Genomic DNA, 24,854 nt, shown 5'->3' on the forward strand with positions numbered 1-24,854 from the left:
ATATATGCAACATATATACCAAATTAATATAATATGTGTATATACATACATATAAAATATATAGCTAGAAATATATGTATATGCATATACCTGTATGTACAGGGGTGAGCAAAAGTAGGTTTGCAGGGGTGAGCAAAAGTAGGTTTGCAGTTGTTTATATGAAAAATAATACAATGATAAATATGTAATAATACAAAAATAAGCTGTTCTTTGTACTTACAACTGTAAACCTACTTTTGCCAATCCCTGTACACATATATATAAATACACTTATTTTTACTCATAATTAAAGCAATGGAATTTAATATCATTTCTAATAATATATATAAGCACCATATCTAACTATATAAGAAATGTATGCATATATGTATATATCTATATCTACCTATCCATCTCTCTCTCTCTCTCTCCATATATATATATATATATATATATATGAAGGTCTTTCCAGAAGAAGTCTAGCCATTGTTAATATATCAAGAATGGCTTGCATGACATCCATGTAACCTAGCAGCCAAGGAGAGTGAACTGGAATGTGCATGTGTAAACAACTGTGACTTCACTGTACTAGTCAATGGAGACAGTATACACCATTGAGTGAGCATGTGTACTGTGTGGCCATCACATTCAAGGTGACTGAACAAGTATAGCCATGAATCAGCTCAAATTTTGCATTAAACTTGAACATTCCTCCACAGAAACTGTTCAGATGATTCAGAGGCTGCAGCTATGGGCAACTGGTGATTGGCAGCATCGTCATGACAATGTGCCCACTCATGCATCATGTCTCGTTCAGTCTTCTGCCAAAATATTAAGTCCCCCAGGTGACTCAGTTCCCCTCAGCCCAGATTTGGTGCCCTGTTACTCCTGGCTGTTCCCAAAACTAAAATCACTTTTGAAAGGGAAGAGATTTCAGACCATCGATGAGATTCAGTATATGATGGGGCAGCTGATGGCAATTGGGAGAAATGTGTGAGGTCCCAAGGAGCCTACTTTGAAGGGGACTGAGGTATCATTGTCCTATGTACAGTGTTTCTTGTATCCTGTATCTTTTTCAATAAATGTCTCTATTTTTCATATTACATGGCTGGATACCTTCTGGACAGATCTGCATATGTATATGTATATATGTGTATATATGTAATGACATAAATATATATATACATATATACACATGTATGTGAAAGGAAAATATTCATTCCACTATGGTTACACAATGATGATCAGGGAAACTGACAAATAAGAACATATTTTGACAATTATGTTATTCCTTATTTCATCTCTAAAGTCTTTTATTTATTTATTTTTGGTAATTTCTTCCTTGGCAGAGAATGTAAAATTTGGGGGAAAGCTATATCATTTACTTCTTAAGACAAATGAGCCTATGTTAAAGTCAGAATACTGGAAGGAGACAGAGAACACTACCACCTATAGCAGAGACATGTACTAACACTACAGTTACTCCTGGTTTGTACACTTCAGCTGGGCAACCAGGAAGGCAGAAAATTCAAGGTTGGCTCCCAGACAGGCAGCAACAGCAAATGGTGGTGATAGAAGTTATCAAAAGGAAGATAAGGAGACCCTCAGGCTGGAACAAGGTGTCAAAAAATGCAATACACACTTATATTTGAACTCATGATCTCCTAGGCAATTCGTGTATTAAAAAAAAAAAAAGAAAAGAAAAAAAGAAAGAAAAGAACAGCCAAAACAATGTTTTATGTACATCATCTCATTATTCCTTCTTACAGTTTAATGAAGTAAAAATTATTCTCATCTTCATGAGAATGAAGAAACACAGCTACTCAGTGGGGGAGCAGTGCCCAGAAATGATGAGATTTGGCACAAGCCCCGTACACATCACCACTCACATCCTGATGGGCCTTCAATTCATACTGATCGACATTCCCCCGGAGCTTTCACTGTGAAACACTGGATTGGCAGGGCACTGGGGCACTCAGCTAGATGGGTCCTGATATTGGTTTGGGGCCCACAAATGGTTGCTAGTGGGACAGGCAGAAGGATGCATAAGAGGAATATGAGCTACTAAAGTCAATGTGAAGGAAGAGAGAAATGAATGGGATTAGAACATGTGGGAAACTTAAAATATAAGAGAGGAGAAGTGGTGGGAGGCAAAGCCAAACAAAACAAGCCTCTTCAGAGAATAAAGAGTGTGATGACTGTGAGTGAAAATGAGGAAATCTTTCCTTGAAGCCACTGAGAAGAAGGGGGAAGTGAGAAAACAAAACATAAGGCCAAGCCCTGCTGGGACTGAGGAGCAGCCCCACGGACCCCATGATCCCCTCTCACCAGGCTGAGGGGGTTGAGCCTTGAATGTGATGCTGTGGCTGATTATTGGAAGTGATGCGGAGCCTTCAGGGGGATCCTTTAAGAATTTTGTGCACTTACCAAGGTCAGTTTAAAATTACAACCTAAACTTAGTGATGTAGACAAGACTCAGGATCAACTTATGGCAGTCCATTAAACAAGTTAGAGCCGATTCCCCCACCCGGTAGCTCTTTCCTGGAATGGAGTCCTTAACTGGAGTCCACAGACCCTCACAATATCTACAGAAATGTTTCAGGAGGCACAGAACTTAAATGGGGCCGAGGAACTTCTCCCTTTTCACTTACCTCCACCTGAAAGTAACCATTTCCTTTCTTGTGAATTTAGACAGGAAATCAAAGCCGCAATTTCCATAGGACCTGTGACTTTATCACCAATACATACTCATCCAGCTTGATGATCCAGCTGTCATAGTGGAGATCACACTCTATTTCCCATCTCAACTAAAAGGAATTTTATTCTATTCTTTTTGAGCAAAGATAAGAACTGATAACTCGAAAACTGTGCTTCTTCAACCTGAATGTGTAACCGGTCACCCGAGACTCCTATGAATGCAACTTGGGACTGAGTGGGTCTGAGTGGGGCCCTAGAGTCTGGGTGCCTAACGAGCTCCCAGGGGGCTGACTGGTGGACCAGACCCGGAGTCCCCAGGCTGCACGGTTATTTGTACGAGGAACTTTTTTCTTTAAAGATTTTATTTATTTATCTTTAGACGGTAAGGGAAGGAGAGAGGGAGAAAAATATCAGTGTATGGTTGCCTCTCATGTGTCCCCTGCTGGGAACTGGCCTGCAACCCAGGCATGTGCCCTGACTGGGAATCGAACCATAATACTCTTGTTTGCAGGCCTGTACAAGGAACTTCAAAGATGAAGATCCTTATTTGGACAGATATAAAAAATATTTGAAGGTATAGAGACTATGTCACTTGGTATGTATTTTATACCTCACATGATGATGTGAACAATTACTTAAAAATATTCTCTTCATGTTTATCAGTATATAGAGTTAGATAAATTGTTCTCTCAAGTGTGTTTCCTTATCAGTTTGTTGATACCTTTATTACTTCATTTATCATGTGGTAATATAACTGTTTATAATAAATGTCCCCCAAGCCTGTGGTGACCACATCTTCATCTTCACCCCCAGTGTCTTTCAGAGTATTTTGTAAATATTAACTTTTTAATGAACAGTTAAAAGGGAGCTTACCAATGCCATGTTTCTTTCTAGATCTTTGAATTGCACGCATTGGAAATGTAGAGTCCTTAACCCAAACACATTTGTGTTTAATTCCCAAACAACTTTGGAAGATAAAATTTTTTTCTGGTTCATTTTCCTCATCACCCAAATACTCCTTTTTACTTGGGGCCTACTCACTTTTTAACTACACTTGCATTTGTCTAATTCAGCCTGAAACGCCTTTTTGTAATTCAGAACTGATAGTAACAGGATTTCCCACCAGAACAACTTCCATTTGTTACAAATGGAGTTGATAGAAAGTTCTGGTTCACATATTACCTAAAAAGCACGTAGTTTGTGGATGCTCACAGTTCGAGGATGCTCCCAAATAGGCATAAAATAAACTTGGTTTGGCTCTAAATCCAAGGTGCTCGGGGCTTATCCCTCTTAACAAGGAGCCATGCATGTGTCCAAAGGCACCGGGGCTCTATCTGACATCCAGATCCACAATTAAACACAACTGAACTATGCACTTGAACTGAGTGAACTGCATGGCATGTGAAATAAAGCCGTTAAGGGAAAAAATAGAGAGAGAGAGACGCAGTATCCCAGTCCTCATAACCAAGGAGTTGGCTGTGTGCTCTGAGCAGCTGCATGGTCATTATGATAACCTTGGCTTGAAATCTGAACTAGTGGAGGCTTCTGCATTATGGTTTTGCAGCAGGGGCTACAGAATCAGAAGACCCAGGCTCAAGTCCCAACTGTACTACTTTCCAGTTGTGAAACCTTGGGAAAGGTTTTTTTTTTTAAATCTTTCCCCCGGGATAGGTTCATTGACTTTAAAGAGAGAGGAAGGAGGGAGACAGAGAGACTGAGAGAGAGAGAAAAACAGAGGCATCGATCCGTCGCTTCCTGAACACACATGAAAGGGGCATAGAACTTGTAACCTTTTGCTATACGGGCTGATGTTCCAAACTACCTGAGCCACCCGGCAGGGCTTAGTAAGATTTTTAATCTGCCAAATGAGCTGACAATAGTACCAAATTCCAGTGGTTATTATGAGAGTTAAATTGGACAATTCTTGTAAATGGCTTAGCACAGTGTATGGTGGGTGCTCAATACACGTTGCTACTTTAATTTTTATATGATTTGTAGTTCATCTTCTAGAACACTGGGAATGGTATACTGGAGAAAGTCAGGTGGCAGTGCTTGTCGCTGGGTCCCAAAGCCATCATCTCTCATTAAAAGGTGCTTTGACCTTCTTGGGTCTATCAAGGCAACCCTATTCTCACACTGAACCTGACGGCTGCCCTCATGGTCTTTCACAGCTCAGATCTTATTTCAGTGGCTCACAGTCAAGGTGACCCATCAAAATCATGTGGAGCTTGTCAAAGACGAACTTTGAGTCTCCCGCTGAGGTGTGGGGCAATGGGTCTCTAAGTGCGGCCCTGGGACAGACCCATCGGCCTGCTGACCTGGAAATTCAGGGTGATACCCCATGATCTGGGGAACCAGCCCTCCAGGTTATTCTGATGCATGCTGAAGTTCACAATAACTGACCAAGTGGAATCTGATTTTAGATAAGCTCCTCTTGTGATTTAGCCCTGCTCATTTGCATACTGTCCTGGGAACCAGTACTAGAACAACAGAATTGCACTGCATCCTGGCTAAACCGTCCAACCTACCAGCAGAGACAGCCTCGGCATTCTCTTCTGTGGACCCGTCTCCAGAGAAGAAATGGACAGGTCATGCAAACACCTGTCAGGACACGTTTCCTCTGGGGACACTAGTTTTTGTTAAGCTCACTCCTTTGTTTTGTTCTAGACACAAGCTTGTTTTGAAGGTTACTTTATTGATTGATTCATTTCTTTTATCACCAAACATTTATCATGTCCTTACTCTGTGTCAAAGCATCAACAACAATGGAAAAAATGTCGCACTTCACGAGAAAACATTTTAGAAGACAAAACTGACCATTAACAGAGACGATGGCATTTTCTTTCCCTGGAAGCCTCAGCAAGTGGGTGAACAACACTCCATGTTGACCATTTTGATACAGCCTTTTCTAAATGTAGGAGAGTGGACTGTATGTTTTTTGTTTTTGTTTTTTGTTTTTAGTTTTTGAAAAGCCCAGAGATACAAAAAATATTGAACATTTATTTGCAGCATGTTCTTAATTTTCTTAAAGTGTTTTCCAATTCCTGGTGAGGTTTCAAGGAATTACAATAATTTCAAAATAAGTCAATGAAAATAAAAGCAATAAAACATAGCCTCATTAGGGAATAGGCAGGAGCTTGGTAAAGATGCTGGAATAGTGGGCTTATAGTGTACCAGTGTATGCAATTTCCGCTTCTAAGAAAAGGTGATTTTGTAGCTTTTTAAAGCTCAGGTACTGAGTTTTGATTGTGCTTGTAAGTTAATCATGCATTAAATCATGTCATAATACGAATCTGAAAAATGCATCCACACTTTCTCTATAACCTGGCATCAAAATAATATCAGGAAAAAAAGCAAAAGGATACGCCAGCTTAACCTGCCGTATCCAAAGTCTTTATCAAAAGTTTCCTATAGAAAATAGGGTTCTAGCCATACAAACATAAATCACGTTTCTCAGGCTTACCAGTTTAATATGTTCTCGCTTCTGGTATTTTTCACTATAATACTGTTCTTGTCGAAGATTAAGCAGTTGCTGTTGCTGTTTATCCTTCAAGTCTATTAACTTTTGGGTCATTTCGGCATCCAGGGCAGCAAGGTCCTGCTCAATGGCTGACGAGCCGTGGTCAGGGCTGCTGGGCTCCGATCTGCAGGGACACAGAGGTGGACTCACAAAACATGCAGGTCGTAGTAAGGGGAGAAGGGGTTCACCAGAGTTCCTTCCAGAGAGCACTGTGTTTGCAAATATTTCAATAGTCCACTTCAGGTACAGGCTGGAACCCCAAGGGCAAGACATTTGTTTAGACCCGTCAGTATGTGCCAGGTACTTTCTACTTTACAAAAGGCTTTCCCAACAACCCAACGAGTTGTCATGTCTCTGTTCAGCTAACATCTGAGGAAAACAGGCTCCACGAGACAATGTGCCTAGAGCCACTGCGTGGGGAGGCTGTGGTGCAGCTCACCCAGGGACAGACTCCGAGGGAAAAGCAAAGTCTGTGCTGTTCAGGGCAGCACAGAATCATTGCGCACCAGTATCTGGACAGAAAATAGCTTTATACGATCTGCTCTTCAATTATGTGGAAAGCTCGGGTGAGATGATGGATATTTGAATAAAAAAACTAATGAATATTATGTCCACTTATAACTCTGAGCTATTTTTAGAATTTTAATGCGTATCAAGGGGGATGGGAGATGGACAGATATATTCAGTGGCTTTGTCTCTTGAAAAGTTTCTCCTCTTATGTCTTTTGCTACTAGATGCTTAGGGGTTTTTGTTTTTGTGTGGAAGGAATGTATAAAAAAGTAACCAAAGGAACAACGTTTTTGCATCTACCATAAAAACAGAGTTGAAAATATCTCATTGCCTGATGTTCCCTGTTTAAGATCCAGGAGATGAATTCTTTTGTAATTTAATACTGGGAAAATGTTTGTCTCTCTTGGAAAAGCAAGCAAGTTTCCTTTAATCAAATAAGGAGAATTGTCTAAACCATATTTCCTTTTCTCAGAAGCTAAGGGCTAAATTCAGTGTTCAAGGATAGAAGTTACATTAAATGGTTGGTGCTGTCCAGTAGAAATATAACATGAGCCATGTATTTAATTTTTTTCTACACATGTAATTTAAAATTTTTAGTAGCTACCTTAAAAAGTAAAATGAAATGTGTGAAATTAATTTTAACAATCTATTTTATATAACCTAATTAATTGACCCCTAATAGTATAATTTTAACATGTAATTAAAGCAAAATACAACCAGAAACACTGAATAAAGAACAATTTCACAGTAACCAGAGGGGGGAGGCAGAGAGGTAATAAGGGATAATGGGGGTGGGGAGAACCAGGAACATGTATGAAGGACACATGGACAAAGCCAAAGGGGGTGGGATTGAGGGTGGGAGGTGGGGTGGGTGGCCAGGGGGGCATGATGGGGTGAAAATGGAGATAATTGTACTTGAACAACAATAAAAAAATAAAATAGTAAAACCAATGTAAGTCCATAGAAAAGATGTGAGTTATTTTATATCCTTTTATTTTTAAATCAAGTCTTTGAAATCAAGTATGTATTGTATATTTACAGTACATTTCAATTTCTATAAGCCACTTCCCAAGGGCTTAATAGCCACATTTGTAGCAAGTAACTCCTGCATTGGGGAGCAGGTCTAGAGCTGCTAGCCACTCAGTCTGTGTGTATGTTGTTTTTCTTTTTCTATTTTCATAAGATTTTTACACACATCTTCTATAAGTTACCTCAACACTCTATTGGAACTTTGCAGGATAAGACTTATAGGTAAATAAACATGTGAATAGACAAATGACTACATACATGTCACTAAAAGCGGAATTTAGGAAAAGTTTTAGACCAAGCCTTCTCAAAACTGTTTGCCTAACTGTGGGTAAATGTGAATGCCTTTAGCTTTCAGCTTCTTCCCTGGAAGTTCACCTCGATGGCTTCTAAGGCAACTCCAGCTCTACAAAATAATGATTTAGTTGCTTCATAGAACACTAGTACTATGTTTTGATTGTGCTTTTTCATCATATGTTAAATCTTATTATGTTCACAATAGGAATTGGAAAAATTCACCTTACCTCTCCCTATAAACTGGCATTAAGATAATTCAGTAAAGAAGCGAAAGGAAGTCTGTAGTTCAGACCCTCCAACTCTGCTCACTGACAGGTAGCTTCTGTGCTCACACAGTTCCCGGCATTACCGTATCAGCTACGGGGGGGTGATAACTGTACAGATCATATTAACTGCTGTGTCCCCGGGGCATACAGTTGACACTCCATAAATACTGGTTGACTAAATATGTAAGAGATGCTTCTCCCCATCATGTCTGGGTGAATGGAGATATGGGGTCCCCTAGATCCAAGCACAAGAATAACCTGTGCAGGGCTTTATGGGTTTTAGATAGTGCAGCAAAGTGGGGACTGTATGACAAGCTGTCTTTTCAAGTAGGTTCTAGGTCCACAGAAAATTTTCATATCCACCAGGTTGGCCACTGTAATATGGGAAGTGAGCCAAATGATATTGGGCTCATAGGCTAGAACTCAAGGGTAGAACTTCCTGCATATCTGTTTTCAGAATTTGGTCAAATAAAGAAATTCAGTCCACAGGCAAATCTGCACTGAAGTGACAGAGGAGCCATAAAGAATGGACTGGTATATTTCCTTTACCAGTCCATTGTACTGGTATAGGTTGGCTTTCCTTCTCGCACTGGTATACGTCCAAAATACGTTACAAAACATCAAAATCCACGTAAATGACTTTTCCTCATGTCATCGAACACACACTCATTCAACTTACTTTTTCTTACTATCTTTTTTGGCTGTCTTTTCCAAAGCTGCCCTCCTTCTTAAGTAGTCATTCTGAATTTCATTATATTTTGTAGTGTGTTCTTTGATAAGGTCAGTGGTTTTCTTGTGGTGTCTCTTAACCAGGTCTTTCATTTCTTTGTAGTGCTTCTTTTGAAGTTTTACAAATGATTTCTGTTGCTTCAGCTCTTCAATAGTCTGCGCTTCCACTTCTGCAACACATGAGCAGAAAAATTAACAGACATGGAAGGACTGAAAGTATGGATGTGGAGAGGAGCAGTAACTGACTATTGAGCAATGTTTGTATGATCTGTTAACTTTATGACAATATTACCAAATTTCTCAAAGACTCAATTTCTTCACTTGTAACCTTTTTAGGAAGTTTGAGTTCTCTGGAAACAGAACCCAAGAGGGGCAACCAGGTGCATGAGATTTACAAAGGGGTATCTCTGGAGGATCGGAATGAGGGCAGCTGAGAGGGAAGGGGCAGTAGCTAAGCAACAACGTGCTCTTAGCTGGAGTCTGGCCCCTGCCTGATTCAACTGGGAACTCTGGAGGGTGACTTGTGCCACGCAGTCAGCCTCACCATGAGGCAGGACTGTCAGTATTCTGTGTATTTGAGGGGGGAGGCATATCCTACTGGAGAGGAGGCTTCTTCTGGGCTGAGGGCAATTTTCAAGAGCAGGGGAAGCCATGAGCTGTTATTACCCAGCACTCAGGACAGCTAGAGGATGGGTGCACCAGAGGGTGAAGGAGATGTGGGTGGGGCCCCATTAGCATCCACCTTAAGAATCACAGTACTTCTTTACTTTTTAGGGTTATTTTGACAATGAAATAAAAGAATTCCTGCAAAGTATTTAACACAGTTTCTGGCAGTGTGCCTGTAGATACTTAACAAAGAATTGTATAGTATCTACAGCACCATCTCTGAGGGGCACTTTTCACAGTACAGACATGGTGGGTTTATCACAATGTTCCAGTACACAGCAATAAAGGGAAGGACGGTCCCTTAATGCAATTTTCCCAAAGGCACCATAAGTGTTAGCAGCATCTTAAATTACTACATATTCTATCCAATGCTGAGAAAAAGTTTAATGTGAAAGAACTTGACCTGAAGACATTCTGTATTTTATTGACGTATTTTATTAACTCTAGAAAATGCATTAAAATGTGTTAAGATTTCTGAAATTAAGATACATCTTCTTTCTTAGTCATCTGCGAACAGTGGGGTGCCCCAACAGTGATGGTATCTTAACTGCAGTTAATTAGCATCTATTTGGACCTAGATTATGTCATAGTTCACATGTTCCCATGCTTTGGTTTGAACTTTCTGCTGGTGGGAACAAAAATATGTTATCATAAATATTTAGAACTGTCAAGAGATTTATATGCCATTAATAATATATGCCATGAATAGCAACTGACCTGAATAGAAAATGAGATATCTAGTGAATAAATGTTGAAATAAGAATAATAAATTATGTTCCTAAATGCTGAGGTCTTTAAGCATTTGCAATGTACTTTCCTTTTTTTACTATATGTCTATTCTTCTGCCATTCGATTCCTTTTGATAAAGAGGCCAGGGAGGAAATCAGGTATATTTATTTAATGGTTTCCCTCGGGCCCAAATAGACTCATTATGTTTGCATAATAACTTATTATATTAAGAATTTATAATCCTAAGGAATTGCTGCATTTTTGACAACAGATTCAGTCCTACTTTAAAAATGGTGTGCAGCCCCTCAGCTATGGCAAATTTAACAACAGGGTTCAAGATGTTCCAATGTATAATCTTGACAAGTTTGAGAGAAAATACTTTTAAAAACTTCTGTGGGTGAAAGGCTATTCTTTGAATATGCTCTTAAGTATAAAGGTAATGTTCATTATATAAAGAAACAAGTATTACTCATAAACAAGCCACTTAGAGATAATCGCTGCTAATACGTCAGTACACCCATTGCCTTTTTTCTATGCATTTATTTTTATTTTTATTTTATTTATTTATTTAAAGATTTTACTTATTTATTTTTAAAGAGAGGGGAAGGGAGGGAGAAAGAGAGAGGGAGAGAAACATCAGTGTGTGGTTGCCTCTTGCATGGCCCCGACCGGGGACCTGGCCCACAACCCAGGCATGTGCCCTGACTTGGAATTGAACCAGCAACCCTTTAGCTCGCAGGCCAACATTCAATCCACTGAGCCACACCAGCCAGGGCCTATTTTTTTAAAATAATAGAATCATGCTCTATTTACACTTCTGTCTCTTGTTTTATGTGTCAATATTGTATTGTTACCCAGGGAACTAAATCTTTAAAAGCAAGTTTTTAAAAAATACATTCTTCAAGTAATTTTCCTATGCATTATTTTGGTGAAATGTAAATACATACATAAAGATATGTAAATCACAAATGTGAAGGCCTGTACATTTTCACAAAGTGAGCATGCTTCAATACCCATTACTCAGATCAAATAAGAATATTATCAGAACCCAGAGGCCCTCTTTCTGGTGCCTGCTCCCTATCAAGCATAATCCAATCTGTGTTGCCAACAGCATGAATTAGCTTTCTTGTTTTTTAACTCTATGTAGATGGAATCATCAAGAATGTGCTCATTTGTGTCTGGCCTCTCTTCTTCAACATGATCCTTATGAATTTTATTGATGTTGTACGTGGCCATAGGTTATTATTCCTAGAGCTGCATCCAGTTTGAGTCTGTGACGATACCACTATTTACTGATCCTTCCTACTGTTTATGGACAGTGGGTTGTGTACAGCTGGGCTCTTACCAGCAGTGTTGTTTTGGGTGAACACATGCGTCCCTTTCTGTTACACATCAGGTCAAGTATTATCATCATTTTTCAGACACTACCACTTATTGCTAGTTGTATTAAAGAAAGCTTATTTCAATTGAACTATTGCACTTAGTTGCACTAGTTCATGGAACTAACCAAACATAAAATATTTCCAAATCGTATTGCAGTTTCCAAACACTGTGTAGCATTCTGTTGTCACAAATGGATCATATTCTGCATTTCTAAATTACAGTTTGTTGTCACTTTGGGAAGACATACATTTTTTGTTAGCTGAGTCACATTTTCTGTGTGAACTTATTTTTGGATTCTAAAAGAGACAGCTTACGAAATTATTTATTTATTTATTTTTAGACAGAGAGAAAGGGAGGGAGAAAGAGGGAGAGAAACATTAATGTATGGTTGCCTCTTGTGTGTCTCCTGCTGGGAACTGGCCTGCAACCCAGGCATGTGCCCTGACTGGGAATTGAACTGGTGACCCTTTGGTTCACAGGCTGGCACTCAATCCACTGAGCCACTCCAGGCAGAATTATTTTTATAGTGACAGGATCCTATCTGCCAAGTATGGTTACTTCTCTGTGATCACGTTGTGTAGCGTGGCCTCAGCTTGGTCTATATATAGCTACACATATTTTAGATAAGAAATATTAACTGTTATCTTTCAGAGATAGACGGATATCTACTTCTTACACTCTATAATATTCGGGTGCCCAATTCCATGGCGGGGGGAAGGGTGATATTTACCTGTTAAAACGCTTTGAATAAGATCTTCTGTTTTGGCAGGTGCCTTTACAGAACCTGAAATAAAAAGATAAAATAAATAGCCACTTTCGACTTTCTAAATTTTATTATTCCTGTGAAAACCACATTTGGCCCTTGAGTTTAACTCTCTTTAAGAAGAAATTACAAATTCTGAGACAATTACTCCAAAGAAACTTCTAAGAAATGCTCTCATTTTGTTACTTTGAGGCCAACAAATAAATGTGAATCTGTTTGCTCCACTCATAGAGAAAAAGGATATTGCCTCTACTGAAAAAGCAATTCAGTAGAAGTAGTACTAGTGCCACCTTTCGGCAAAATCAGGAACAGCAGGCAGTCATTTAAAACCAAATGCTGACCAGTTAGTTGGCAGTAATAGTTGTTGCAGGCAAGATCCACTGGTGGGTGCCAAAACCATTGGGCAAAAGTGTGAGGAGAACCAGGATATTTGCATCATCTAGAAGTATCTCCCCCAGTATATCCATTAACTAGAAACGAGAAAACCGTAACTCAGTGGAGAAACCTGGTATGCATCACCTTCACCAAGTGATCCAACATCACCAGTGGCCACATATTCCAACACCGGGTGCCCCTGATATGAGGCACTGAGAAGGGCACAGCATCATTTCTGTGATGTTCTTGCCAAAAATTCATGACTGCAACCTAATCATGAGAAAACATCAGGCTGGTCCAAACTGAGGGACATTCTACAAAATAATCGACCCGTAGTCTTCAACAGTGTCAAGGTCATGGAAGACAGGACAGACTGAGGGACTGCCTTAGGTTAAAGGAAAATAAGACACATGACAGCTAAATACAGGGTGGGGTCCTGGGCTGGAACCCAGAACAATAAAAGGACGTTAGTGGAAAGCAGGTGAAGTTCAAACAAGGTCTGCAGTTCAGTTCAGGGTATTGGGCCAAGGTTAATTTTCTGATCTGATAATTGTACCTGACTCTGACAGATGTTGACACTGGGGAAGTAGAAATCATTTTTGTAATGCATTCTCTTCCATTTAAAAGTGATTCTGTAAGTCAAATTATTTCAAAACATGAAGTTAAAAAAAACAAATAGTAACAGTGTGAATTCTTTTTCTCTCAAAAGCACAAGACTATATTTACTCACATATTTAAATGACTCATTTCTATTCTAGAAGCACTAAAAATGTTTGTATTTGTCATAAAAATCTTCACTTGAAAATACCACTTCTTGTTTATGATCAAATCATCTATTACCAATCTCAACAACCTTCTTAAAAGCATAGGCCCCAGTCACACCTTATACAAACTTAATATGATTTGCTCTTTTCAAAATTTCTTCCTCCCCCATGAGAAATACCCCTCCTGTCCCAAGTGGAGGATCTGGATTTGATTGCAGCCAGGCACTAGCACAATTAGAAAGGATGGAGCCATACTTACACGTAAGAAAATTCTTTTTCCTTTTATTTACTTTATTGACCAACTCAAGAAAAAGTTATTAAGTACATGCTATTCCTTAGCTCTTTGCAAGGGAAATATCCAACTGAAGTCTAACCTGGGAACCTAATCATCTACTGGGGTTATGAAAGAGGGCTGCCTGAAGCAGTCTTAGGTTAAATGCCAAAGTTAGGTGGTAAAAATCAAAGGGTTTTCCTGAGAAGTGAGACATGAGTATAGCTTTGGTAGAAGCACAGAAGCCAAAAGCAAGAGTTTGGGGATCACAGGGAACTGTGACAGTCCTGACATCACTCTTCACTAGCTATGTCACCTTCAAGAAGCACTCTGTCACCTCAAAACTGCAGTTTACTCACCTGTATGATGGGGACAATAATAGAATCTACCCTCATAAGCAGATACTGTGATAAGAGTTCAATGAGGCAATCCATACGAAGGATTTAGCTCAGTGCTATGCAGCTGGTAAACACTCAAGTTATTGAAAATAAGTTGGGGAAAGATGGAAAGGAACTCTTGCAGAGGCTTGACTTAGTGAGGAAGGACTAAGAATGAGCTTCTAAAGGACAGCTGTTTACAAGAAGTCTGAAGAACCCTTCAGGCACCCTGCCAGCAGAGGGATTCTAACCCACCACTAAATAATGACACTAGAAACCTGGGTGATACTGTGCAGTTCATAAGTCACCAGCAGAGCCAGATGGTCACTTAAGTGTCTCTCTTGGCATCCACCCACCCATCCATCCATCCATCCATCCATCCATCCATCCATCCATCCATCCATCCATCCATTCATCCATCCACCCATCCATCCATCCACCCATCCACCCATCCATCCATCCACCCATCCACCCATCCATCCATCCATCCATCCATCCATCCATCCATCCATCCATCCATCCATCCACTGCTCTGACACACATTTCTGGAGTCCTCCTAAGTCCACGCCCCCTTGCTCACATGACGCTTTAGGTAACTGAATCCTGCCACCTCCTTGGTGGCATGAATAAACTAGAGGCTCTCTGTCCTGTTGTACAGCCTCTTTTCTGAGTGTTTACCTGGAGGAGGCTGGCTGTGGAGAGCCTGGGAGGGTGGTTTGGGTGCCAGGGATGTGGTGTGGTTCACTCCGTTTTCTGCTGGAGTCGTCCTGGCTTCACTCGGCGACTCTGAAGGTGTTTCCCCAGGATCAGCCTACAATCATAAACATCCTTTCATTCCCCATATTTCTTACTGTTTGTTTTTTTTACTTTCCTAAACCAACAAGGCTACATTTGATAGTGCATTCACAACTCATCAGGAGTCTGAAATATAAAACGTGAAACTCTTTAGAAAGCAGCGTAAAAACAGCATGGAGTTGAACAATGGCTGATAGGTTAACTGTATGAAAGACCCCAGTTTTATCACTTTCTATGTCTAGGCCCCAGGTAGTGCCTCACACACTGACTTTGGACCTGAACATGTGATTAGCTTTGGTCAAATGAGACTGTAGTAGACGGTGCAAGCCAAGAAGTGAAAACACACTTTTGAGTTTTTCCTTTTTCTCAGACCCCTGTGATAGCAATGGAGGCTGAGAAACCATGTGGAGGAGAGCTGGGTCATCTAGGCAAGGAAGTCCTAGGTCAGCCAGCCCCCGCTGGCCACAGGCATATGCTTGAGACCAGGTAGGATGAGCTGAGCATGGTCCCCAGAAACAGAACTGCCCAGACGACCAAGTGACTCATGAAAAATACCAAGTAGCTGGTGATGTAAGCCACTAAATTTAGGGGTTGTTTGTTAATGCAGCCATAGCTAACTGATACAGTGGGTACTAGCACAGATTTTGGAGACAGACTTACCAAGTTTAAATTCGAGCCTCACCACTTATGGGCAATGTGGTATTAGGCAGTTTACTTAACTGTGCGTCAGTTTCCTCACCTTTACAGATGAAGGTAAGTATGTACTAGAGATCATAAAATCTCTATTGTAAAGCTGTTTAGAGGACCAAGTAAGTGAATGTTCATGAAGTTCTCAGTATAGCTCCTGGTACAGAGTAAACATATGTGTGTTAAATAAATAAAGCATTGAAACTTATGTAACACCACAAATGAATCACAATAATAACAAAGGCATTGAAACTTATGAAGTCCCCACCCGATACTCTCCAGCAACTAGAGCGCATCCCTGTGCAGAGTAAACCCTTAGTAAATGTTGATCCTCAGACAGTGATTGCCACAGTGATTACAGCCCATGTAAACGATGCTTTAAATGTTCTGTAACCCTTTTCTTAGAATTGCCTTCCAGGTCCATGGCCAATTTTACTGACAGTGATGCTGTGTCACTGTTTTACTTTGTAATACATTACAAATATAGATATTAGGAAAGAGCCGGGAATCATTTGGAGCTCAACGTTGTGACATTTTGTCATGTAATTACAGATAATGGATTGTCATAATATAACATCTTTATAAAAAGTAAGATGAGTGACAGTGACACTGATTGTCACAAGAAGCTTTCACCATCCACCAAAGCATATTTAAAACATGAGTCTCACAGCCACTTTGTGTGATGGCAGAACTTCATTTCATTCCACAAACAATCCCCACTCGTCTACCGCAGCCTGCTCAGTGCTCCTGGAAGCCATGGCCCTGGGACCACGGGAGATCACCTGGGGGACTGGGGACCTAAACCAGTAACCTAGGCACCCGGAGAACTCACTATGCAGAACTCTGCCTTTGAAAGATGTCTCTTTCAGCAGGGTAAGTTCTAGCGAAGTCATGTCATTTAGTTACATTCATCGGGAAAATTCTCCCTAGAATCACTATGCCTTATGTGCATTCTTTGTTCAGCAAAAATTTGCAAACTGCAGGCTTAAGGTCCAAATACGGGACATAAAAATGTGTTCTTTGGTTCACTATATATACATACATACACACACACACATACACATACATGCATATGTGCACGCACACATGTTTGTATACACACATATGTAGGTGACACTTTTCTTCAAAAAGTGGATCAGGCAACCCTGGGCTTGTGTTCCCGCTTTGGGCTGGAACTGAGTGGTTCCTGCCCTTTCGGGGTCGCTCCTCTTTACTCACTTGGCTCCCCCTCCTTCATTCCTGCAGGCTTTTAGGTTTGTGGGAGACACTTGAGAAGACTAAAATACAATAAATATTTGGCCACAAAATTTATAAAGGAAAATCATCTACACTGCACAGCAGAAGCTGAAGTAAAGGGAACACTGGAAGGAGCACTAGGTCATTTGGGAAGGCATCCCCTGGGGCTGGTCCTTGGAAAAAAGTGTAGCAAAGCCTCCCAGACCCCCAGCTGAAGGGGGCACCTGTGGACGCCAACTCAGCTGCTTCAGAAACAAAGAAGGATGGTGCCTTGTTCCACAGACACCTGACCTTCCCCAGCTATATCCAGGCAGGTTCCTGGAACCACGTGGGGAGTGAGCCAGATTCTTTCCAATGTGACAACTGGCTGTAATTAGCCCTCTGGAGAAGAATAAGAAGGCAAGAAAATATTGATGGGGGAAAGTATGGAGGTGATGAAAAGCCAGTTTCTAGGAAGGAAATCACAAGTGGCTTCTTTTTAGCAACTAGAATTAGTAGTGCCTTGAAGGTATCAGGCGAGGAGTGTATTCAAAATGCATGCAGCCTGGATATTTTTGCCTTATATCTGACTTGTACATTCCATGTAGCTTGCATGCAACTTGGGAAAGCAAGTTCCCTCCTCTATGCAAGTCAAAATGAAGGAAAAATGGATATCAAAGATGTGTATGATGAAGTCCCTATATGGCAGACACTGATATAATACATACGTTCAAAAGTAATTTTTAAGGAGCAGATAAATTCTGAATAAACACACAGGCAGACACTTTATAGTTACCACTGAGCACAAAGAGATCACCAGGGTTCAGTGCTGCATTTTGAGGCATGCTTTGGAGAAATGCTGAGTCCAGGATTCACACCTGGAGATGCCTGCCTCCCGGCAGGGCGGGCTGCATGGCATGACCCGAGGTGGGTGCTCTTCACACCACACACCAGTAGGTAGCTGATGGAAATGCCGGAAATGCCTGTAAGTGCACCCGATTGAGTGCAACAGGGCAAAGTGAGGCTGTGCCCGGAGCTGGAGATGCAGCTCCTGAAAAGGAGGCGGCTGCCACTCAGTTGCAGCCTGTCATTGCCCAACCTTTGGGGAAAGCTGGAAAATGAAATTTTGCATATTTCCCAATTTTAAGTCACGGAGGGGCGAAACACAGCACAAGTTGAGCCTGCGTTTGGCCCAGAAGCTGCCTATCTGTGCCCTTTGCTCAGAATTGGCCTGGGATTTTGGGATTGTGTTAAGTGAGCCAGGCACCCACAGCAGCGCTGAAGGGTGTGTGGTGCTGGAATCACAGCTGGTCTGTAGTCTCACAGTCCCACCTCATCCCAGGGTCTGAACAAGGTGGGGACAGAGGGCAGGTAAGGCAGACACTGGATGCTGGGACAGGGATTTGGGTTTCTTTTGTGTGTAGTTAGGTACTCACCAGCGGCCTCTTATGATTTTCTGGAATCAAATTTGATTTATTAGTTTGGTGAGGATCTATGATGGCAAATATATTAGACTGATGTTTAACATGTTTTGCTAACTAAGGACAGTCCAGGCACATTTTAACTGACTTTTCCCCAGTGGAGACAGACAATGGAAGCAGCGGCAGGCAGTGTGCTTGACACTGCACAGGCACCAGCTCTGTCGTGGCCGTGGACACAGGCACACCCTTGCTCCACTGTGGAGCAAAGGCCCAGGGGGGACTACTGAAGGTCTTCACTAAAGACGTTATTAACAGTCACGTGACATGGTAGAGGCCACATGATTGGTAGAAGGATTGTGTGTTATGCTCTGAAGTCTGACTTTCTCCATTGCACAAGTTCACTCTGTATTCTATGACGACAGCAACTTAAGAAACTGCGACAGCAAATTTGCTGCTGAGATAAGAGTTTTATAAATGTAAACGCCATTCTCAGAGAGCCTACTGTGTTGCACTAAAGAGGTATTTATGTATAAGAAGTTAAATGAGTTCAATGCAATAGCTTAATACAAGACATGAAAGAAAAACAAAACCAAAAGAAAACACCTATAGAAATATATTACTGTAATTAATTTTTTAAAAATACCATCTCTGAAACATTTAATGATTCCTACTCTATGGATATGTAAGCTGAAGTGAAAAACAAAATCTCTTGTCCCACTTAAAGGAACCAGTGGAAGTTAATACTTGTGACTTTGTTTATCCTTAGACTTTCCCCAAATATATTTTTACGAGTTGGAATAAAAGAAGCACAAAATTCTTTCACATTGAACTGGAAATTATTATAGAAACAAAATAACTAGAAAGGTCCGCGTTCTCAATTTAATGGAGAGACTCTTCAGATCCAATTAAGCAAATTTCAAGGAAAAAAGTTCAAAGCTAGTGTTTTAGTTGAACTGAATTTTGCTTAGCTGAGTAAAGAAAAATGTGCAGAATTAACCACAGCAGAAGTAGGGCCCTGCCATCTAGTGGCCAAGTGAAGTAGTACAACATTTTTTTTCACACGGAGTAGTGGAATTTTAAAACCAAAATTGTATTTTAAAAATGTTTATTTTGTTCTAGTTAAAAATAAACAAAAGTGCCCTTAAAATATGTTATAAGTGTGTCAGTAAAAGGACAACTGTAAAGGCCATTTTTATGTTTTACAGAGAAGGAGATGCCATTCGATAGGCTAACTGAAAAGATTTCCATCCTAGGCATTTAAAATTTGGATGTAATAATCCAGCAATAGAGAGTTAGAGTGTGGGGAACTCATTTGGCTGGGTAATATCAAAGTAAAGGGTCTCCCAGATGCCAAACGTGCACCTGAGTTGTTGGAGATGCTGGGCCGTGCTCTCCTTGCCTGAGTCATCTAAAAAGTGCAACCCCTTCCAGGCAGTGGCTGGGACAGGAGCACCTTGCTCTGGACGGGGAAGGGGCAAGGCCATCGGATTTTCTGGGAGAGTAAGGGAGAGACTGGTAATTCATCAGGCAGAAATCCAGTCCACATGGCACAAATGTGGGCAGTGAGCGGGGCTGCTCAGAACAAGTCTTTCCCTCCAGAAAGAGCTCCCTCAAACACATGTGTAATTGGCACCTTAAATTCCTACTAGCTGAATAAATAAGAGAATGTATCTTCTCCAAATTTCTAAGAAATTCATATCATTTCTTAAAATTACATCCTAATGTATGCATTCTGGAATGTTTAGGGATAAAATATACCAATATTTGCAACCTACTTTCAAATGCCTCAAAAATAAGCTGGAACAATGAATGCACAGAGGGATGGCTAGATGGATATATATGTGATAAATGAATGCATTTAAATTTTAATTACAGAATCCAGGCATTGATATTTGGTGTTCATTGTGTAATTCTTTCAATGTTTGTCTACGCTTGAACTTTTTCAGATAAATATATACCAAAACTCTTACATTTTGAAGCTTACCAGCATGAGTTAGAAGCAAAAGACCATTTTAAAGAGATGAATAAATCCTTCTCTTGACTTCAGCATTTAAAGCTTCTTCAGATTCATTCAAGGAAAATGAATCTGGCTTTTATTGCGATTAATACCCCGAATGATCCTCCAGCAGTAACTGGATCATGAATCCAACTGGTTCTTGACACAGCATGAGCAAGAAATCATCAGTACCCACAGGGTCTCACTTTGTTGAAACATCAGAGATAACTGCAAGTTTGTGTGAATATGTATGAATTTTCACTATATCAGTCTCTTCCTTAAGACTGTAAGTTCCATGAGAACTTTTCTTTTAGTTACATATACCTATAATGCCTAACACGGTGACTGATGCTCAGTTGTGTTAAAAAATTTAATGAATAAATAAATGAATAAATCCACATTTTTCCTGCTCACATATAATCAATAGATACATTATTAATGACAAACTTCTGTAACTAAAAACTACCTAGATGTTATGCTAAAACAACAAAAATTTTTCTTTAACTGAATGAATCAATGAAAGAAAAAAATGAAGAAGCTGCTTTTCTGTTGTGTGTAGTAAGAGAGTCTGCATTTGACTCATAATTGCAGCAGTTTAGGTGGGAGGTTAAAGGACTGAAGGACATGGGTTTGCTGACTATTTTATATGTGTTACATGTTACTCTTCCTCCCAACTCCAACTTATTAGAAATACTGACACAATCTTCAAAGAGTTAAACAGAAATGAACTCCTGGCAGGTAAGCAGAAATGATGGATTCCTCTTTCAAGGAGAACATAAATCAACCACCTTCACACTCATCTTACAAGAATATATATTTTATATTAAATAAGCCAAATCATTTGGCAAAGATTGTGACCAATCACTCACGGAACAGATTCTAGACAATTCCCAGAGAAGAGTTTCTTCTTGAGCCCTTTGCAGTTCCTGGGATTAAGCTGACTCGTTAGAGTGGATGGAATGAAAGGCTTTGAGCCGAGTCCTTGTGAGAGATAGAGGCAGGGGCTCCAAAGCAATGGTTCTCCATGAGATCCCCATCAGCCTCACTAGGAACTTGTTAGAAATGCAGTTCTTGGGTCCACCCCAGACCTACTGAATTGGAAACTCTGAGGTGGGGCCCAGCAATCTGAGCTTTAGGATGTCATCCCAGTGACTCTGACAAAGGCTAAAGTCTGAAAGCCGCGCCACTCAAAACAGCCCAGAGGCCAGCAGCAGCAGCGGCACCCAGGAGTTTGTCAGAAATGCAGAATTGTGTGCTCTGCTCCAAACTGATTAAATGTGAATCTGCAGTGTAACAAGATCCTCAGGTTAGTTGCATGCACATGAAAATTTGAGAAGCCCTGCTCTAAAGCAGAGTGGAAAACTTTGTCACTGAGAGTCACATTTTCATGGCACTGGGCACAGCATGGATGACAATACTCACATTTCTGGATTCATCACTGCTGTAGGCAGATGAACCCGAGGCCACTCACTGGAATCTGGTAGAAGAGGTTGGTAAAAGCAGCAGGGGAACTAAACCAATAATCATTGAGTGGTTTCAACTCAAGTGAATGAATATACTTGAGATCTCATGTTAAAAGACCCCGGTTGCTCCATTTATTGGCCTTTGGTATTGGGCAAGTCATTCTACCATTATAAGCAACCATTTCCTCTTCTAAAAATGGGGACTAGATGTTTGTCTTAACTGGGGTCCAGATGTGCCCAGGGCACCCAGTGAAAGTGCCTGGTAAACTGCAAAGCCACATACAAACAAAAGGGACAGCGTTGTCACCTGAAGGCCAGATCCTGAAGGCAAACCTTCTCTTCTGACTTCAATGGATGCTGCAATGTTCAGGGGCTGGGAGAAACTATTCTTTCTACGAATGGCTATTATGCTGAATTATTAGAGAAGGAAGATTTTCACAAGGATAATCAAAAATGACTACTAAACCTCATCTTTGATTGTATCATCAAGTTCTTGAACCATGGACAAGTTTTCAGCTTATGTACTGGAAAAGTTAAATTGCACCCAAGGTCTTCTGAGTTAGTTCTGTGGCATTATAAGAGCACTGCTTTGAATTTTTGCTATTGAGTTATTTTATTGGCGGAGTTTACACCAGACTTGTTGGGAACTGCCCTGCCCAGTTTCAGAAGCTGTAACCCGGCCCCTCTGCACCCCCCACCTCCCATGGCTAAGGCTGAATGAGTGACCTTTGGACCATAAGCCACTAAGGAGACAATGCTTATCTCCCTGACAGGGGCACCGCCTCTGCTCCTTTTACTTCACCCTGCCTGGCCCCCAGTGCTTGATGGGTTAGCCAATGATGGGTAAGATTCCCCAAGAAGTGAACAAGCTAAGACAGGCATGATCACAGAGGGGACCCCCAGAAGGACTTGGGGGCTATAGCAAAAGGGGGTGATGAACCCTTGCCCCCCAGCTTTGACATAGCCTGAGTCCTCATTCTGTCTGCAAGAAGTCTCCTAATCTCTTGGCTGCCTTTCTTCCCCTGTGTGACTTAAGCCTGAAACAATGCTGATGGTGGGTGCAGCTCTGTGCTGGAAAGGGTGAGTTCCCTAGGGCAATCAGGCCTAAGAAAAATTATGTAAAATCCTGTGAAATCTATTTTGTTTAGACTGCTCTCAATTAAATGATGAGGGTCCAAGCAGGAAGTGAGTTTGTTTCCCAAAGTTTCGTAGCCCTTTAGCTAACAGACTGTGATGCAGAATAGGCCCTCAGAGCTCTTTGTATGTTATCTATTGCTTGGTCCTTACTGCCTGACAATGATTAATGAGCTGTACCTGTTTTCTTGTGCAAAATGAACTCAATAAAAGCCCATTGAGGAAATGGCTCTTGGCCCTTCTCCTTTGAGAGATTGGTCACCTTTCCTCCCCAAGCAGATCATGTCTTTAGACTTCTTCTCATCCATGCTGGCTGGGAAGGCCATGTGGGTGGAGCTCCCCCACACAGACCATAAGACTTTCTTTTCAAATAATCAAATCCCTTTGAAGGTATCCACGGTGCCATACACTGAATTAGAACATAAACTATTTTAGATAAATTTCAGATTACTTATAAGGACACTGAACTCGACAACTTAAAAAGTAGGCCTCTTAGAATAAATGAAATTTAAGTATTATCAAATAACTCTTCATTTTCAAAATGTGAAGATCACACAGATAATAGAGGGAAATCTTGAGAACAGAAATGTTGACCTTGAGGGCAGAGTGTGGTTTGGAATATCAGGTACAGGCACACCTCATTGTGTTATACTTACTTTACTGTGCTTCACAGATGTGTTTTGCAAATGAAAGGCAAGACCTTCCACCAGCCAAAAAAAAAAAAATCATGCTGCTTTATTACAATACTCATTTTGTGGTGATCTAGAACTAAAATTGAAATGTACCACAGGTATGTCTGCACTCTGTCTAAGACTGTAACTTTCCCCCGGGGCACACAGAGGCTTGGTGACTGCATGTAACCTCTGTAACCTGGAGGTGTAGAGCTGGGAGACAAGTGTTCTATTCTGATCAAATAGAACCCATACACATAGACCTAACTTATTGAAGAACAAGGTCTTATAAGATTCAGCAATTTAAAGGGGGAAACCTTGACATTAAGTTCACCAAAAAAATCAGTTCAAAGGACATTACTATTTAAGGTAAAGGTCTTATAGTCTGTGCTCAGTGGCCCGACTTGGAGGGCAGAAAGATGAATGAAGGACTAGTCCTCACTAAAGGTTACTAGAAAATCAATTTGTTCCTGAGGGACATGATATGGTGTTCCTGAGTATGATATAGTGTGGAATAGACCTTTGCTGCTCAGCGTGTGATCACAAAACAGCATCGTCCCATCACCTGGGGCTTGTCAGAGTTCCTGAGCCTCCGGCCCCACCCACCCCTGGCCCAGGGTCAGCATTTCATCACGATCCCCTGCTCTGCACATTCAACGCAGAGAAGTACTGGTGTAGAGCATGAGTTCTGGAGCCTGGCTGCTTAGATTCCAGTCCCAACTCTGCTCCTTACTAGTTGTGCGGCCCTGGGTGATGAATTTAACTGCTCAGTGCCCCACTCTCCTCATCTGTTAAATGGGAATAGAAATAAGACATAAGAATGTTTTAAGATGTAAATATGTTAACACATTAAAGGGCTTAGAACACTGCCCGTAATATAGTAAACAATCAGTAAATATTTCTTTTTCCCACTCCTTGATGGGTTTTACCAAATACTGCATTTGGAAGTTGTTATAAATACTATTTTGGGATCGACACATTTTACAATGACTTTTGTCTCTTTATAGGCATATTTTAAAAATAGAAAATGTTGGGAACTGCCCTGACTGGTCTCAGAATGAAGGGGGGAAATAGAACAACTGTAATGGCATAATTAATAAAATATATTTAAAAAAAAGGA

General features: G+C 40.7%; 1 protein-coding gene across 7 annotated transcripts in view; it reads right to left on the reverse strand.

Moving 5' to 3' along the window:
* PLCB1 (phospholipase C beta 1) overlaps positions 1-24,854 on the reverse strand; it is a 670,267-nt gene that overhangs the window by 102,778 nt on the left and 542,635 nt on the right. For all 7 annotated transcript variants that reach the window (XR_008392621.1, XR_008392622.1, XM_053671063.1 and 4 more), the window contains exons 24-27: positions 15,031-15,163; positions 12,533-12,586; positions 8,975-9,194; positions 6,140-6,320 (exon numbers count right to left, since the gene is read on the reverse strand). Coding sequence is in view for 5 of the 7 variants with exons in the window: in XM_053671063.1 (XP_053527038.1) it covers positions 6,140-6,320; positions 8,975-9,194; positions 12,533-12,586; positions 15,031-15,163 (588 nt within the window). In the remaining 2 variants the exon portion in view is untranslated. The remainder of the gene's footprint in view (positions 1-6,139; positions 6,321-8,974; positions 9,195-12,532; positions 12,587-15,030; positions 15,164-24,854) is intronic.

The sequence above is a fragment of the Artibeus jamaicensis genome, unplaced genomic scaffold (assembly GCF_021234435.1).
Source record: "Artibeus jamaicensis isolate MK-2021 breed Jamaican fruit bat unplaced genomic scaffold, CSHL_Jam_final contig_685, whole genome shotgun sequence".
NCBI lineage: Eukaryota > Metazoa > Chordata > Mammalia > Chiroptera > Phyllostomidae > Artibeus > Artibeus jamaicensis.